Source organism: Sturnus vulgaris, chromosome Z (genome assembly GCF_052056855.1).
Source record: "Sturnus vulgaris isolate bStuVul1 chromosome Z, bStuVul1.hap1, whole genome shotgun sequence".
NCBI classification, from domain to species: Eukaryota; Metazoa; Chordata; class Aves; order Passeriformes; family Sturnidae; genus Sturnus; species Sturnus vulgaris.
This window is the reverse complement of record NC_142283.1, coordinates 56784952-56801069: the sequence shown is the minus strand read 5'-3', so window position 1 is coordinate 56801069 and position 16118 is coordinate 56784952. Positions and strand designations below refer to the sequence as shown.

The window sequence follows — 16118 nt, the reverse complement described above, 5'->3', positions numbered from 1 at the left end:
CACTGTCCTTAGGCACTACTGATCTTTGGGGGTGGCTATTATTATTATTATTATTATTATTATTATTATTATTATTATTACATGTTTCAGGTGTTCAGAGGCATACGTAACTGTTTCTTGAAGAAACATTGAAAGCTTGCTGTGTACACTTCAGTCTGACAAAAACTGATATGTAAATTCTTTTTGATACACAAGGGGATGCATATATTCCCATTCCATTAATGTTGTGTCCACTAATTAAGCAATTAATTTTTATTTTTTTAAAAGAAGCAGACAAGGGGAAGAAGGGAATCTTACCTCCCAACACCTCGTTTCAAGAGAAAGATAATATCCCTAGAAATAATCATAACTAAAATGTTTTGGTAATACTGAGCTAAGTATAAACAGTTTCAGTAATCCAATGACAGGACAGCTTTCCACTGTAATCAGTTCTGAACGTGTTAATCTTTTAAAAATTCCAAACTTCTGGTCAATGAAACAGCATATATTGAAAATAAGTGTTGCAAACAGCTAATTTAATACAATAAATTATTTAGGCTGGTGTTTTACATACTCTGAAAACAAAGTGCACAAGAGAAATAGGTGTTAACTCTTTTAGTGCTATTATAATTTGCGACAAAATTGCATCTACTTCAATTTAAGGGAAAGAATTCATTAACAGCTAGAAATGGCATCACACATTCACTGGTAAGGGCATGAAAATAGCTTTCCATGGGAATAAAAAAGGTGTGTCATGGATAGTGATGTTTGGTTAAGCTTTGGCTTACCTGCAGGCAGCTTCTTGTACTCTCTTGTTGCTATCCAAGATACGCTTTAGCAACTCAGTCATTAATGGCTTCAAGTATGTGTCTGGGGGTTGACTAACTACCCAGTGTGCATAGCGACTAAGAGTCCAGCATGTAATGGAGCGCACAAGAGCCTTTTTGTCAGAGAGGCACTGAATAAGGTGAGGGATTAGCTCTGGAAGATATGGAATCATACCCTGCATGCAGCCTGGAATGAAAAATATAGCTATTGAGGTACCAAAATTAATGAAAAATTCCATTGTTTTCTGTTTCCTATGAGAGATATATTTTCCTTCTCTATCACACAGGAACACAACATGCAAAGTTTAAAATTTTATAAATAATTTAACAAGTATTTTAACAAAGCAAGTGTACATAATTTATATAAAGTTCTAAAAATATCCCTTACGTACTGTATAATAATTAAATTTAAATTATTAAATAATAATTGTCTTCAATTAAAATTACATTATTTTCAATTACATTTCTACTTCAGTGCTTCCCCCGTCTCCAGAAACTCTGCTTTATTGAATGTAGTATAGCAAGTACATCCAAATAAATTTTCTAAAGTTTGAAGTTCCTATTTCAGTCTACTCAAAGTAAGCAAGAAAATATCAAGCAAAGAAAGATGGTCTTGACAACAAATCATCACATGAAAAAGGATTCCTTAAGAGATTAAAATGTCTTTGTTTTTCCTAAAATCATACAAGTGTTGACCACAAATAAAAGCTGTACCCTTCAAGTCAGCAAAGAGAGTAAGACATTGAGATTTGCCAGAAGTACTAACTTCCATCTTGATGGACTTCAAATCAGAACCAACTAAAACTTTTCCAGCAACAGTACAAAAAAGTATGTTCATTAGACAGTGAGGGGAAAAAAAGCTAATCCAGGCATGAACCTGAATCTACTTCTTCAGCCTGAAAAAGGGATAGAGATGCTGGAACTTCAGGCAAAAAGCCAAGCAAGACTGTGAGTAAGTAAGAAAGAATGGAAGTAAGCCTATTTTAATCAGAGAACCATCTACAAAAGGTATGTATCTTAGTGTATTGAAATCACAGGATTGGTCTTCTCCATTTCTGAAAACACTTAAAATCTAAGGCTAAAATTTATTAAATATTTATCTTCTAAGAAATCAAGGTAGTATTTTGAGAGACATCAATACCTCTATACTGTGAAGTTTAGAAAATGAGAAATAAAAACAATCATGTAATCGTTTAGCCTCCCAAAAGTGCATAAATTTGAAAATGAAAAATAAAGTAACTGCAGTCACCTATCAGTAGATGAAGAGCTTAATCACCAAAAGCAAACCAGCTAAGGACATATACTTGTTTGCATTAGTAAATTCACCCAAGCTACTTTAGAACCAATTTAAAAATCGGCAACCTGGTATGAACTGTTGCCTTACCTTCAGCAATTGCACCAAGAACAAGGATACCAGATTCTTTAACTACCCACTCAGGGTGGAAGAGCAATTCCTTCAACAGTGGCAAGATGTGTGGCAGAAGTTCATCACGAAATACATTAGCTAGGACATCCAAAGCAGCAGCGGAACACTTCCCTGAAGGGAATTAACAGTGTTAATCTCTGCCTATTAAACAAACAGTTGTAGTTAGGCAATATAATCCCATTTTTAACTCTGATCTGCCAGTGGATTCTCAGTGCACTAAGAGGGAACATACTTCCACTCCATTATACTACAGAGGGATCCACTGTGCTCCTGTGCAAAGCCACAGCTCTTAGAAAGCCATTTTTATTGTAATATCAGTTCCTTCTTAATCTGTCATGAAGAATTGCACTGGTCTCATTAGTAAGCAAGGCTGCTAATTGTCAAGCTATGCTGGTGCTTCCCCTCTGTTCAAATTGGAAGTCAAATATAGAACACACAAAATAGGGCACAAAATTCTGATTTTCAGATAGCACAAATTTTCTCAAATCTAGATAATGTATGTCATTACACATTTCTGAATTGTTCTACTCTTTCTCTTTTAGATCACCATTCCTGAACAACTTCAGCTTTCTTACCCTTTTAATCAAAACCCTGCATCACAGGGTATCTTAGGTCATTTGAGCTCCTTCTCAAAAAATGCGCATTTAATTCTGCAATCTCTACACAGAGCAGTGACAAAAAGAGTATTAACAACATAAAGCTACACTTTTTTACCAAGATGCAACTTTACAGAAATAAGTGTATTTGCACTCATATTTTCAACAACAGAAATTCTTGAGATATGTCTCAAAATTGTTTAACCATAAGCCTGAATTTACGTTCACCTGTTATGAAAACTTGTGGCCTTGGGGAAAAGACCCTATGAGGCTATGTCCACATCTCAAAGCATTATTCCACAATGAGTCTGTTTGCAATTCAAATCAGATTTTTCAGAATTTCACTAAACATTTCCTGTCACTGAACTTAAAAAACAGTTTGTGGTGTTTTCTTTCCTTATAACATAGTCTATTAGCCTAAAGGTCCTACGACCCCCACAACAAACCATTCTAACTCTGGTTTCCTCACTAAAGTACTGTACTGAGAAGCAAATGTCTCACTGAGAAAAGAAATACCTGTAATGGCCAGAAGTAATAGAACGTTCACATGGAAATAAAAAACAACCCAACCAAACACAACCCCATTTTAGAGGGAAGACTGAAATTAAAGAAAATATTATAAAGCTTGCTTCAATTATCAATGTGCAAAGCTTTTTTTCCCCCTCTTTTTAAACAGAATTTAAACAAGTGATACAGCATTTTTATTACTTCAAAGAATTAAAATTTTAATAGCTCCATTTTAATAGCTCATAGAACCATTGAATTGTATCAAATATTTGCAACTCGATCTACCATGGTCAAAATAAGCTCACAGATGGGTAGATTTTGTCAATACAGTTACAAAGTTAAAACGTCATCTCAAAGGCTCCCCCTGCAACGTATGCACCAACTATGTCAGCAGATGCAAGCAGCTGTGGTTCAAAGCATTTCACACATTACTTTGACCTACTTAAATTCCAGTCAGAAATAGTATCATCATCATCAAGTTCATCATCATCATCGTCATCATCTTCAATACCATCTTCTTCATGTTGCTGAGCCACCGTCTTTGAACGATGAAAGCGAGGCCTTATATCCTGCTCACTATCTGGAATAGCTTCATCTTCTTCAACATCCCCCTGTCATCAAATTGTTTTATTAGATAAACTAGTCCAACTGTATTGCTTAAGGAAGTTAATAATGTAGTTTTAGTTCAAGATTTTTAAGTGTATAAAAGATTCACATCCCCCTTGAGCTGTTCAATTAAAAAAATGCAACTGTTTCTGTGTTCTACCACTGCATTTACCAGAAAAGCAATAGGAAGATACAAGCAAGAGAGGTAAGCTCACCCCCGAAGTAACATTCTTGTTAAGAAATTACTAAATGGGAATGAAATAGAAAGAAAAGATTGAGAAATTTTGAAACACAGACATATGCAGTGTTCGAAAAAGCCATGTGCTCAACCTAGAAGGCATTAGAATTTGTTCTGAACATTTTTTTAATGCTGCTTTCTTGCAGTAGTTCATGGTAATAGTATCCCAGCTCTGCCTAAATTGTGTGGGAGGGGACTGGGGCAAAGCAGGAGAGCCACACATCATTTTCCAACAAACATGGCATCAGTTGCATTTAGTATTTGGAACTGCATACCTTGCCCCAGAAAGCTAATTCTCCATGGCAGAGAAGGTAGGCTAGATCTGTCCAATCTGATCTGAGTCATTCTGATTTAAGATCAGAACCTAACCAACTATTCCAACAGAGTAAAAGAAACTGATGCTCACCTTCAACAGAATAATATCAATCTCTGAATATTTCATACCATTTACCAGTACAGGTATCAGCCTACAAAGAAATATTTATACATATTAAAGTAACACATAAAAAAGCAAACCAGTTTTAAATTATACAGGCCATAATTTTGGCTGTAACCCTCACCTCCCAACTCAAAAGAGAAATAACTTAGCCTGATAAAAAGAGCTATTACCTAAACCAAGTTCCAGTCATAAGATTTATCAATACTTTCTAATGAGAAAAAAGTGTTACTTCAAATAATAAACTTTTAAATAGAAGTAGCCTAGTGGCACAACTGATTAACTTATTCGGAAGCACCTTTCAGAAATTACATCTATAGGTTTTCAGTAAGAATTCAAACTCCCATCATATGCATGGTAAGTTGACTCTTGCCAATAGTACTTGTCATTTTATTTACTTGTTGATGAAGACTCTACCTCATTACTGTTAAAGATGGCAGCCTAACTACATTAAGCTCTCCTATTACCTTGCGATTACTTGAGTAAGACAAGCCTTCAACATTGCAGAAATCTTGACTAATCCATATTAGGATTTACTTAATTATTAAACAGGTCATAGTTATGGGGCTCCAACTGTAAAATGTATAGCTAAAAAAGTCAAATACTTCCCATTAAAACACGTTCACCACAACAAAAAAAATGCGTAAGAATATACAAGCCAAATGAAACTAATAATAACCATGGATGATGCAGCAACAGTGAAAGACTCAATTTTGATATATTCTACAGATGAGTATTGTTTTTGAAGGTATCAGGCTTGCTCTAATATTCACATACTGCAATGCCCCATTATGTTCTGAGAATAGTAAGTATGAATATTATCACCAATTCACTGGCATTTCTGCAGCATACTTTGTGAAGCACACATGAGAAAGCTTACAGGCATAAAATGGAACAGATGTTAGAAACCACATGAGTAAGTTTTAAGATCTTGTCCCACTTTTAATTTAACATACAAAATGTTATGATTATCAAGTACTAACAAGCTTATATAGCATCCCAGTTCAAACAGAATTCACCAACAAGTAAGCTGCCTTAAACACACGACATTGAAAGATCATGGGGAAAATGTGATGTGACTCTTACTAATTTATTTGTCTAGAAATCTAACAGCTTTTTTTTAAAAAAATAGTATGATGCTGTTGCAGTGTCAAGGTTTATGTTGGCCAAAAGAGATTTAATACTAGTAGTTACTAACTATGTGGTGTGTGTTGGGAACTGGTACTATGTACTATCATTCTTTTTCTTTTTGAACCACAAAAGGAATTAAATCAGACCATTTTGAAATTAAAAAAAAAATTCTCATAAGACCTATTCTCCTAGTTTTAACTCCTAGTCTTTCTCTGCAACAGTACACGTTTTAATCAACTTTTTAATTGGTTAGGAAAACCAAAATTTTGCTTTCTTTTTTTAATTACTTCGCATCTACAATGCCTATTTTTGCTGAGAAGGATATGTCTCTTCTGTCACTCTGTTCTTCCACTCAAAATCTTGAGAGAACTCCTTCCTTATTTAAAAAAATCTTCAATGCATATATGAAAAGAAAGAGTACTCATTTGCTGGCCACATCGAAAAACTAATTTGCTATTGTAAAAGACTTCAAATTAGTCTGGAGGAAGTTGCAAGCACTATTGCAAACAAAAAGATATTTACATTACACATATGGATATTTACTCCCATTCAATTAAAGATCTATCTCTTGAGGCATTGGAACACTTTTTAAAACTATGAAAAAGTAGGTTTTGAAACTTAAAGTACTATCAGGCTGCATTAAGTATGAAGGAACAAATTGTAAGAGCTTTCTTCACGTTTAACTTGTAACAGTAATTGATACAAAATTGATTTCTAAATCCAAGTCGGGTAATTTTGTTCTATGCTCTCTTTAAAATGAAGAACCCTTTGCATGACTATGCACATTGAAGCACGGCACAGAGATGCCTACGTAAGGAGAAGTCAAGACAACATGTTCATGGTGCACCAGATATTATGGGTAATGTCACATGGAGTCGTTCACCTAAACGCATTTTATTGTATCTTTGCACTCATATGAAGAGTAACAGCTTGTTAAATTCGAGGTAACACTACAGTGACACAGTTAAATCGTTTCTGGAGTTCACTGGGTATGAAACCCTCAGCAGTCTTTCCAATTTTACTATGCACAAGACCTAATTATGGAATTCTTCTCAGCATACTGCAAGCCATATACACTGTTTCTTGAACAAGTCAACTGAAATTTTAAGAGGACTGTCTCAAAATAAATATGAGTTGATACTTATTACTTCTCGATTAATAATGAGCAATTAAGTACTACTAAGTAATTCTTGACACTTACTTAGTAAGATGCCGACATAATACCTCTTTACAAATCGGCTGTTCAGCCAAAGTCAGCCAAAATTCACATGCCTCCAAAGCCACATTTTCATCCTGGTCCTGGGTCCTTTGAAGCATGTACTACACAATATAAAAATAAATTACTTGTATAAAATAGAACATTTTATACAGAACATTTTATACAAAATATTTATATTAGAACTTTTTCATTAGTAGCTCGAAGTGCATCTCAGCAATGTCAAATAACATGCTTTATCCTGGTATGGTCAACACACCCGAAAAAGTGATAATTTGTGTAAACTGGAGCAGTTTCAGCACTGGTGCTAGATTTTTAACATAATCTCCACACTTAAGGTCAAGCAATGCCTGGCTGTGATCCCAGCCATTTTGGGATAATTGATTTAATAAAGAATAAACAACTGCAATATGCACTGCCTGTCAAACCAAGTTGCAATTAAAGAATAATGTTTTGCAATCTCAGTCTTAAAGGGAAGCAAAGAGCCAGCAAGTGTTAAGAGCAACATACCTGTTCTGAGGAATGCTTTTTATTTATTACTTCTGTAATATCAAACAGGGGAATCTGCAGAACACCTAAGAAATGAGACTCACCTCAACTATACTAATCATATGAGGAAGCAGGCGATCCATTCGAACTTCCAGCAACATTACCAGAGCACGGCAAACATTTTTGCGTACTTCAGGCTCCTCATCACCAGCCAGTGCAAAAAGATTCTGTTGGAAAGTAGTCACAGTTGAAAAACCTCAATTCATCAAGTTCTACTTGTATTAGAATTGACATTACTGGCTGACTGCATGAGACGTGCTTCTGCACTTGCCCAATGCACACCTCAGAATTCTATTTTAATACTATTCCAAAGACATATGGGTTAGCAAATTAACTCTTCGGTCTCCCAATGTAAATTTTATACATAAATATGACACTGTGTATTAACAAGAGCAATTAAGCTGTAGCACAAGAACAGTACTTCTGGATCATTTTTTCCTCCTAAACATAAATTGTGCCAGTATGTAAAAGGAGCAAATTAAATGCTCTACACAACCCAGAACCTTCTCATCCAAGTACCATAACAGTATTCAGACAGGCAGACAGGCCCAGTGCCATACACTTCTCAGGACAGGTAACAGACAGACTGCTGCCATTACTTTTGCACCTTTACTCAATAAGAGCTTTCCTTACTTAGGAAAAGGAAACATCTTTAAAATACACCTACTTCTTTCGCTTACAGAGTGGTTAGCTCTGAGCACAAGCATACAGAGTGAATTTCAATCCACAGGGGCTGAAGCTAAGAATGGGCAACAAGAAATGGGGAGTTAGGAGTTATTTATCTTGATAAATCAGATAGGTAATTTGACTTAAATTCCAGCCAAGAATACAAACCCACCTCAATAAAAGAATCTATGTGCAACATAAGAGCTTGAGTTCTGCTGATGATAAATTGATTGACACATGCCACTGCATGAGACCTAAAACAAAAACAGTTAAAATACATATACTTCATGAGTTAAAAACATTTTTAAAGTGTATTCAGGCATCAAAAGCATAACCTAAACATCTTCACAGGCAAGAGAGAACAAATCTGTGCATCTGTAGCATTACCAAGCAAAAGTATTAAACAACATTTTAAGTACAGCTTTATACTCTGATATATCTAATACTTGAAAACAAAGTATTCAGTAAAGAGGCTAAGATGACTACAGCTGACATACTTGTTCTGAACGGCATGTATGTTCTTTTTGAGCATATTATGACTGTGATCTTCTCAGATAGTAATACTTCCATACAAGTCCACATGATGATATTTTAGCCTGACCTTCTTCATTGTGAAGTATGCAATCGTTTTTGCAATATATTTAGAATTCATTGAGACCAGAATATGTTCACTATATAGATGTAGATTAGAGCAAAAACACACTTGTAGTTGGATACATACTAAAACACTTGTGACGGAAACATTCTAAGAAATTAAGCACTGCTCTTCTATTCCATTTCATGCAAAGCCATTACTTACAGGACCTTCTCATTCTGTCATTCTGAAGGCAGAAGCACAAGGCAAAATTACCTGCAGAACCCTTTGAATATTCATTACAGTATTTTTACTACTGTACCTTCAAATTTCTATTCTGTTTTGACATTTTTTGGAAGACTCTGTCAAAAAACATTGTTCGAAAGTTGTCCTTTGATAGATTTAAAGTATTGCACTACTAGGCCTTTTCACACCTCAGTATTATTATTTCAGTACTGAAACTAGGTTGTGGGTAGGCAGGTAGCCTGCTTTAAACTTGAAACTGGTTTAAGTGACAAAGCCATGTACATAGCAGCACAGAAAAGAAGCAAAAGACTGGACAGTGTGGTAAGGAAAAAAGCATGTTTTACTGCCTCTCTCTCAACTCCAGAGAATTATTAAGTTTATCTTTTCAAAAGACCAAGTTCACCCTTCGTTTCATAATTTTCTTAGTGAGCATCTTTTATAGATAACTTTCTAAACTGTATTAGAATATTTTCATTAGTTTTCACTATATACTACTTCTGGCAATAAAGAAATGCAGTCTTAAAGCTGTAAAAATATAATTTTCAGTGAAGATAAAACACATTTCACAAAATCACAAAGAAGCATAGAATGGTTGAGGTTGGAAAGCACCTCTGAAAGTCATCTGGTCGATGCCTGTGCTCAAGCAGGGCCACCTACAGCCAGCTGCCCACTGAGTATCTCCCAGGATGGAGACTCCATAACCTCTCTGGGTAACCTGTGCCAGTGATTGGTCATCCTCCCAGTAAAAAAAGCTGTTTTCTGATATTCAGAAGGAGCATTCTGAATTTCTGTTTGTGGCCAGTGCCTCTGGATCTGTCACTGGGCACTACTGGAAAAAGCCTGGGCATTTTTTTTTCTTCCTTCTCTTCAAGTTTTTACATATGTTGACAAGCTCCAACTTTCTTGGCCTTTCCTGATACAGCCCTTTGCTGGAGTTTTTCCATGCCTCTCTTGCACTGAACAGTCCAGAACTGGGCACAGTACTTCAGGTGTGATCTCACCTGGAAGATGAAGGGAACGACTACCTCCTTTAAACCAGCTGGCAATACTCAAGCCCAAGATACCATTAGCCTTCTTTGTGGCAGGGGCACTCTGTTGGCTCAATTCAGGCTAAAAGCTTTATTCTTTGCAATGAGTACTAGTAATAACAATTTAATTCCGGAATTTTTCTTTTATGCTATTATTTTGGAGAGATTAATACAGTTTTACAGTGAAGGGATGATGAATCCATTTAATTCCAGCTGGAAGTTTAGTTAAATGCAGAATTTTTTCTTCTGTCAGAACTCAGAAACTTTTGTCAGCAAAAGAATTTTCACACTTCCATTGCTGAAGCCATCATGAAAGGAATGCAAAATTGTTATTTCTAATCAGAATATTAGAGCTCTAAGCACAGAACTGAATTTTTTGTAATAATATGCAAAAACTTTAAGAAGCTATTTGATTTTCAGAATCATTATATTTTATATATACCCGATTATATAAAGAGGTGAGATTCCTGTATTATGAAGACAAATATGAAAATTACAGATAAGTGGAATCTCTGTGGGTCTCTACAGAACCATTTTAAAAAGCTAAGCAGGTTTTAAAAAGATGTACAAAATAGCAACCTTGCTGCTAATGTAAGTAAAATTTTAGCAGGTAAGTACAACTAAGTACAACTCATAAACCTACCGTATTTTTGGACTGCTGTGTTTGAAGAACTGCAAGAATTTAGGTATCATGATATTGAGTGGCCGGTCCAACACATCACTATCTAAAATTTCAGCAGAATCTTCACATATCTTCTGAAGAGCGCCAAAAGCACCCTGTTTAAAAAGGAATAAACAGATAAGTATCTTCTTTTGCATTCTGAAGAAAACAAAATTCAAGAGTTGATATAGCATGGGTAATTCCATCACAACAAAGTAAATGTAGCTACTTAATACTGTAAATCCAGCTACCTAATTAAGGAATAAATTAAAATATTTTTGAAGACATTTTATTTAAACCAGCATCTGAGCATCTGTCAGCTCTCAAGCTGGGAGAGTCAGCCGTGACTAACTGATAATTTTAGTTTGATTTGCTCATCTATCCAAATATATTTCAAAGAATGCTTAAAAGCTAATTTTTATTTGAGATGTAAGTAGAATGAGACAGAAGTATCCAAATTAATTGCATATATGATTGTATTTGCTTTCATAATTCACGATGGGGCAAAACAGAGATGATGGCCAATTTGAGTTTCAAATGTGGGTTTTTTTTCCTGAGAGAAAGTACCAAAACACTACACAACAACGTGGCATCTTGGATCATTAGTCATCTCTGAGGTTCATTTTATACAAAATGTTTCACACTTTCATGGGGACATTATCAAGTAATTAAAATGGTGTAATCACAATCTTTATTTTTTTACATCAGACATAGCTTTATATATTTTCTCATAGTTTAAAACTGTTACTTAGTTATTTCCCTTCATACAGACTAAACAAAACAGTTCATTTCACCTTGATATAGCAATTGATCACTTTTTAAACTTCCAGTTTAAGTTACAAGAACAATGAGTACTACTTTTATGTAAGACAAATGGTGCCTTTGTACGGAGCAGTAATTACAGAGCAGTAATTTCAGGAGATTTCTCAGCTGAGATACTGTGATTATCCATCTGCAATCTTATTCCACTTTCATGCAAAGAAAATAAATTTGTTTGAATGAACAGTAAGAATATGGACCATAGGTAGAAGAAAAAGTATCAAATCTGAGCCACTGTTCTGCAAGGAGAACACGTGGGGCGTGTATAAATACATAGAGACGCACACAATACTATACGTACACATAGTGTCTGTGAAGAGAGATAAAAAAAATGAAATTCAGATTATCATCTTCTATTTTCTGTAAATCTCCTTACCTCACAGGTATTGTAATCTTCAGAATCTAACAGGCTGCAAAGCTTTGGCAAGAGTTCAGGCCAATTCTGTAACTCCCCTTTTGAGGCAATGGTTGTTATCAGAATGCCTAAAAGAAACAGAAGAATGGAGAAAATGAGATCTCATATGCTTTCATTTGTTTCATATCAATTTTTTTCTTCTCAAATATCTAAAGAGCTAAGAAAGTTATGGTTTTGTAGAGGACTGGTATGAATAAAAAGAGGAAGTATATTTAGTTGCAAATGTTACTTAAAGGGCTTTGAACAGCAAAGGTGGGTTGCTCCTTCCTGCTGCCATGAAGAGCTCAAACATTAGAAATCAAGCACCAATTAACTTCACTTAAGGAAATCATAATTTATAACATTTATATATCTGTATAATTAATAACACAGCAGAGCAGCCTTGGTTTTAAATTTACTAAACACTTTACAAATCTGGACTGTTAATAAATGCAGAATATCCGCCCCAAGTCACCTCTTTTTTACTATACAAAAAGCATGCATGTAGGAGTCTGTCATTGAAGAAACTTACAACCTAGTGATAAAGAACATGTTCACAACTTTACTGTATTTACACAAAATATTAAGGACACATTCTAAGACCAAAATACCCACTAAGAGCTTAAACACTACGGTAGGTCATCCAGTTAGAAGCTGTGAGAGCCAGCAAACAGACAGGTCAACCCAAAGAGTCACTAATTCCGTTTCCAGCATATATAGAAATACTGGGAAAACTAATTAGACCACAGGGACAGAAGGCTACTTAGAAACTAGGACTGAATTTGTATGAGTCCCTTTTGCCTCAATGCAAATTGTAACAGCTAGCCCAATCCTTTATGCTGCCAGCAGTTACTTCTAACGAATATGAACAATACTACAGCTAGTAATCTCCCAAGCAAAAAGTGATGGAAAAAGCTTCCCAAGCTTTTTCCTTAAGCCACTCATATAATTTTTCTTTGGAATAAATGCTAAAATTCTTGTTAAATACACAAGAATAGAGGACAACATTACAGAGCAAAGGACATTCTGGACAGGACACATAGTAACTAACAGATATTTTGCATTATTCTTTTGATGCAATATGCTGGATCTTTTCAAGGTCCTAGAACTAATTTCAGAGGATGAAATGATGTGGCATGAAATTCAGACCATACACGTCATTATAAAGTTTCTGTACGAATAGTGCTTTTCCTCTGTAACTCCTGAAGCTGATTTCTGAACTCCTTAAACTTTTAAAATCTGAACCTCATAACGAAATTCCCCCTCATAGAGCAATCGTTAGCTTTCAATCTTCTCCTGCAGCGAAGCTCTCCAGTTCCTGCACTGCTTTCAAATATTTAAAACTATTTTCCCTGCTTGCTTTCAATCAGGAGCTACACTAAGGTCCTGCCTGGACTAGAGTTCCTAGAAAGTTTTAAGAACAGTTGCAGACACTTTCTAAAGAGATGTATTTATATCCTGGTAGATTTGTGGGCCCCTAACACATGCAGTCTGAATCTATATTTCAAAATTAGCACATGGGGTTTTAAAACCTGTACCACAGGTTAACAGCACAGAGAAGATACACTTCATTACTCATTTGGGGATTAGAATAATAAGGAGTAAGGATAAGTAAGGATAAAAAATGTTATCATTCGGTCCAAAGTCACACGCTCATTCTCCTCAGCAGGTGACTTCTGAAGATGGGATTAATCAGGTTGCCTACGTCTGGGCCAAAAGGCATCACCTTTTGTCTGATTAGCACTAGATGCTAGAGGCCACAATACTGCATTAATTCTTCTCTGATGCCATTTCGATGTAGTTGCTCATCTTGCTCTCAGAAGTCCTGAGATGTTATTTGCAATTGACTCATTAAATTGATAGTGCTTGACCCGCAAAAACACGTACTCGTCAAAAAGAGCAGCTCTAATCTCCACCTGCCAAGCCATGCTATGAAGGCAGTCTAGGTAGGTAGTAACATCTTTACACCTCCCTAGTATCAAGAATCCAGTGGGTACCAGACCAAGGTCAGACATCTACAAGGACCCAACAATTCAAACAGAAGGGTGCCAAACACATGCAAAACAGCAATACTCATGCAAGCATGCAGTTCATCAGCTGCTACTCATCTCCAGAGTTCATAATAATCCTAACAATCCCTGCAAGGATCACTTAAAGTGAATAAATAATTGAGCTACTAATCCACAAGCATTTCCTATGAGGAAAAATTAAAGAATAACTGCTTGAAAACAAATAACCCCTACCTCCCTCAAAAACACACTCCACAGACCATCACCAAACAACCCTAAGACAGCAAACAAAATGGAGCTGGAATATGTTCCTTAGCTAGCTAGCTCCATTGTACTCCACTGAAAACTATGAACAAAGAAGCAAGCATGATTCTACAACCTGAAATTCAAAGAGCACTTGCCACTCAAAGACTTGTTTCTACACTCATTAGGAACATTGGTGATTAATAGAATTCATAGTAAAGCAGCTTCACAATGGACAAGACAGCAGGAAAAAACTAAGAAATGAGTAATTTCCTCTAGTCTTTAGTCCATAACCTGAATGACTAGAGAAGGAATCCTATAGAAAATGCAAATTATTCTAAACAGTAATTGGTAGATTATTTTTCAATATTCAAATATATATTTTACGTTTTTCTACATTTTGAGCAGACTAGGAAAATTACTGCAACATTGGAGGAAATCATATTATCAAAGAACAGACAGAAAAGCAACTTTACCTTGAACTATGTAAAAAAAATACAGATATACATATTTTATGCAAGATACGTATCAAAACAAACTATTTACAAAATCAAAAATTTATGTAAAAAATAAAACTTCTCACTGGAACTAGATCATCTTTAAGGTCTTTTCTAAGACCATTTCATGATTTTATGATACTATGAAGTTCTATACACCACACTTTATCTACTGTTTCTGACAGAAGGTCTTTACATGAATGCCTTATGCATGGTATGATGATTCCTTGAAGGGATGTGCATATGTCTGCATATAGGGGGTGGGGTGCAGAAAATCAACTGACAGAAGCATTTCATTGATGCAATCAGAGTACTGCAATAGTTCTTAAGTCAGATTTCACCTTGTTCCTGTTTTAAGGTTCAGAAGCTGGCAGCAAGATGAATTTAAAGCAGATTCAAATAAACTTATATTCAGTTACATTTCAAGAAATACGAACTGAATTGCTATATCACTTCTAAGATAACAGGAATCTAAAGTATGACATCTTTATACTCACAATAAAAAAAAATTAATTGAAACATGGTGAAGTTATGACAATTAAGAGAAACAAAAAATTTTACTAATTTAGCAACTCACCCATATCAGAAACATTTTCAGTATACAGAGGACAGCATTAAGAACAAACTTACCTACAGTAGCTCTAATTAAAGGGGAGGAATCACCAATGTTGTTCAGACATTCACTTTTAATGAAGTCAGTTACCCCATTTGGAAAGTTGTGAAAATGTGCTTTTACATTATTCTTCAAGATAAGACCACTCAAAGAACGTGTTGGCTCATCTGCAACAGAAAGCAATTATATTCAATCTTCAATCAGCTCACAGAAATAAAGCAGATTTCCAGAACAAAGCCACAAGATCAAAGCTTAATATATATAGATATTAATCTTCATTTCCTTATCTCTCCTTACAGCTACACTCATCAATTCACCTAGCAAACCTTTTCAGGTTCGGAGTACACAAATTAGTCACCAACCATATAAAGTTCAAAAAGGATAGTGTCAGATTCTGCACTGGGATGGGGCAACCTTGGATGTGCCATGTGGATGTGTGGATGGGTAATGAGATGTGCCATTGGGAAACTGGGAAAGCAGTGCCACAGAAAGGGACCTAGAGGTCCTGGTCTGTGGCAAGTTCAACATAACTCAGCAGTGCCCTGGCAGCCAGGAGGGCCACCTGTGTCCTGGGGGACACCAGGCACAGCATCACCAGCCAGGCAAGGGAAGGGATTGTCCCGCTCTGCTCTGCACTGGGGCAGCCTCACCTCGAGTGCTGGGGACAGTTCTGGCTGCCACAATAGCCTAAGGTAAGGCTACAGAGGGTCCAGAGGAGAGCAATGAGGATGCTGAAGGGCTTTGAGGGGAAGCTGTATGAGGAGTGACTGAGGTCTCTTGGTCTGTTCAGCCTGGAGGAGACTGAGAGGAGACCTCACTGCAGACTACATCCTCTCCTTGTGAGGAGGAGGGGCAGA

General features: G+C 35.9%; 1 protein-coding gene across 3 annotated transcripts in view; it reads right to left on the bottom strand.

Annotated features, from left to right (window-relative positions):
* Positions 1 to 16118, bottom strand: part of TNPO1 (transportin 1) — a 52537-nt gene that overhangs the window by 16994 nt on the left and 19425 nt on the right. For all 3 annotated transcript variants that reach the window (XR_015799643.1, XR_015799642.1, XM_014883795.2), the window contains 10 exons: positions 15279 to 15428; positions 11882 to 11988; positions 10669 to 10802; positions 8350 to 8431; positions 7556 to 7678; positions 6948 to 7066; positions 4586 to 4646; positions 3778 to 3946; positions 2191 to 2343; positions 768 to 993 (listed from right to left, as the gene is read on the bottom strand). Coding sequence is in view for 1 of the 3 variants with exons in the window: in XM_014883795.2 (XP_014739281.1) it covers positions 768 to 993; positions 2191 to 2343; positions 3778 to 3946; positions 4586 to 4646; positions 6948 to 7066; positions 7556 to 7678; positions 8350 to 8431; positions 10669 to 10802; positions 11882 to 11988; positions 15279 to 15428 (1324 nt within the window). In the remaining 2 variants the exon portion in view is untranslated. The remainder of the gene's footprint in view (positions 1 to 767; positions 994 to 2190; positions 2344 to 3777; positions 3947 to 4585; positions 4647 to 6947; positions 7067 to 7555; positions 7679 to 8349; positions 8432 to 10668; positions 10803 to 11881; positions 11989 to 15278; positions 15429 to 16118) is intronic.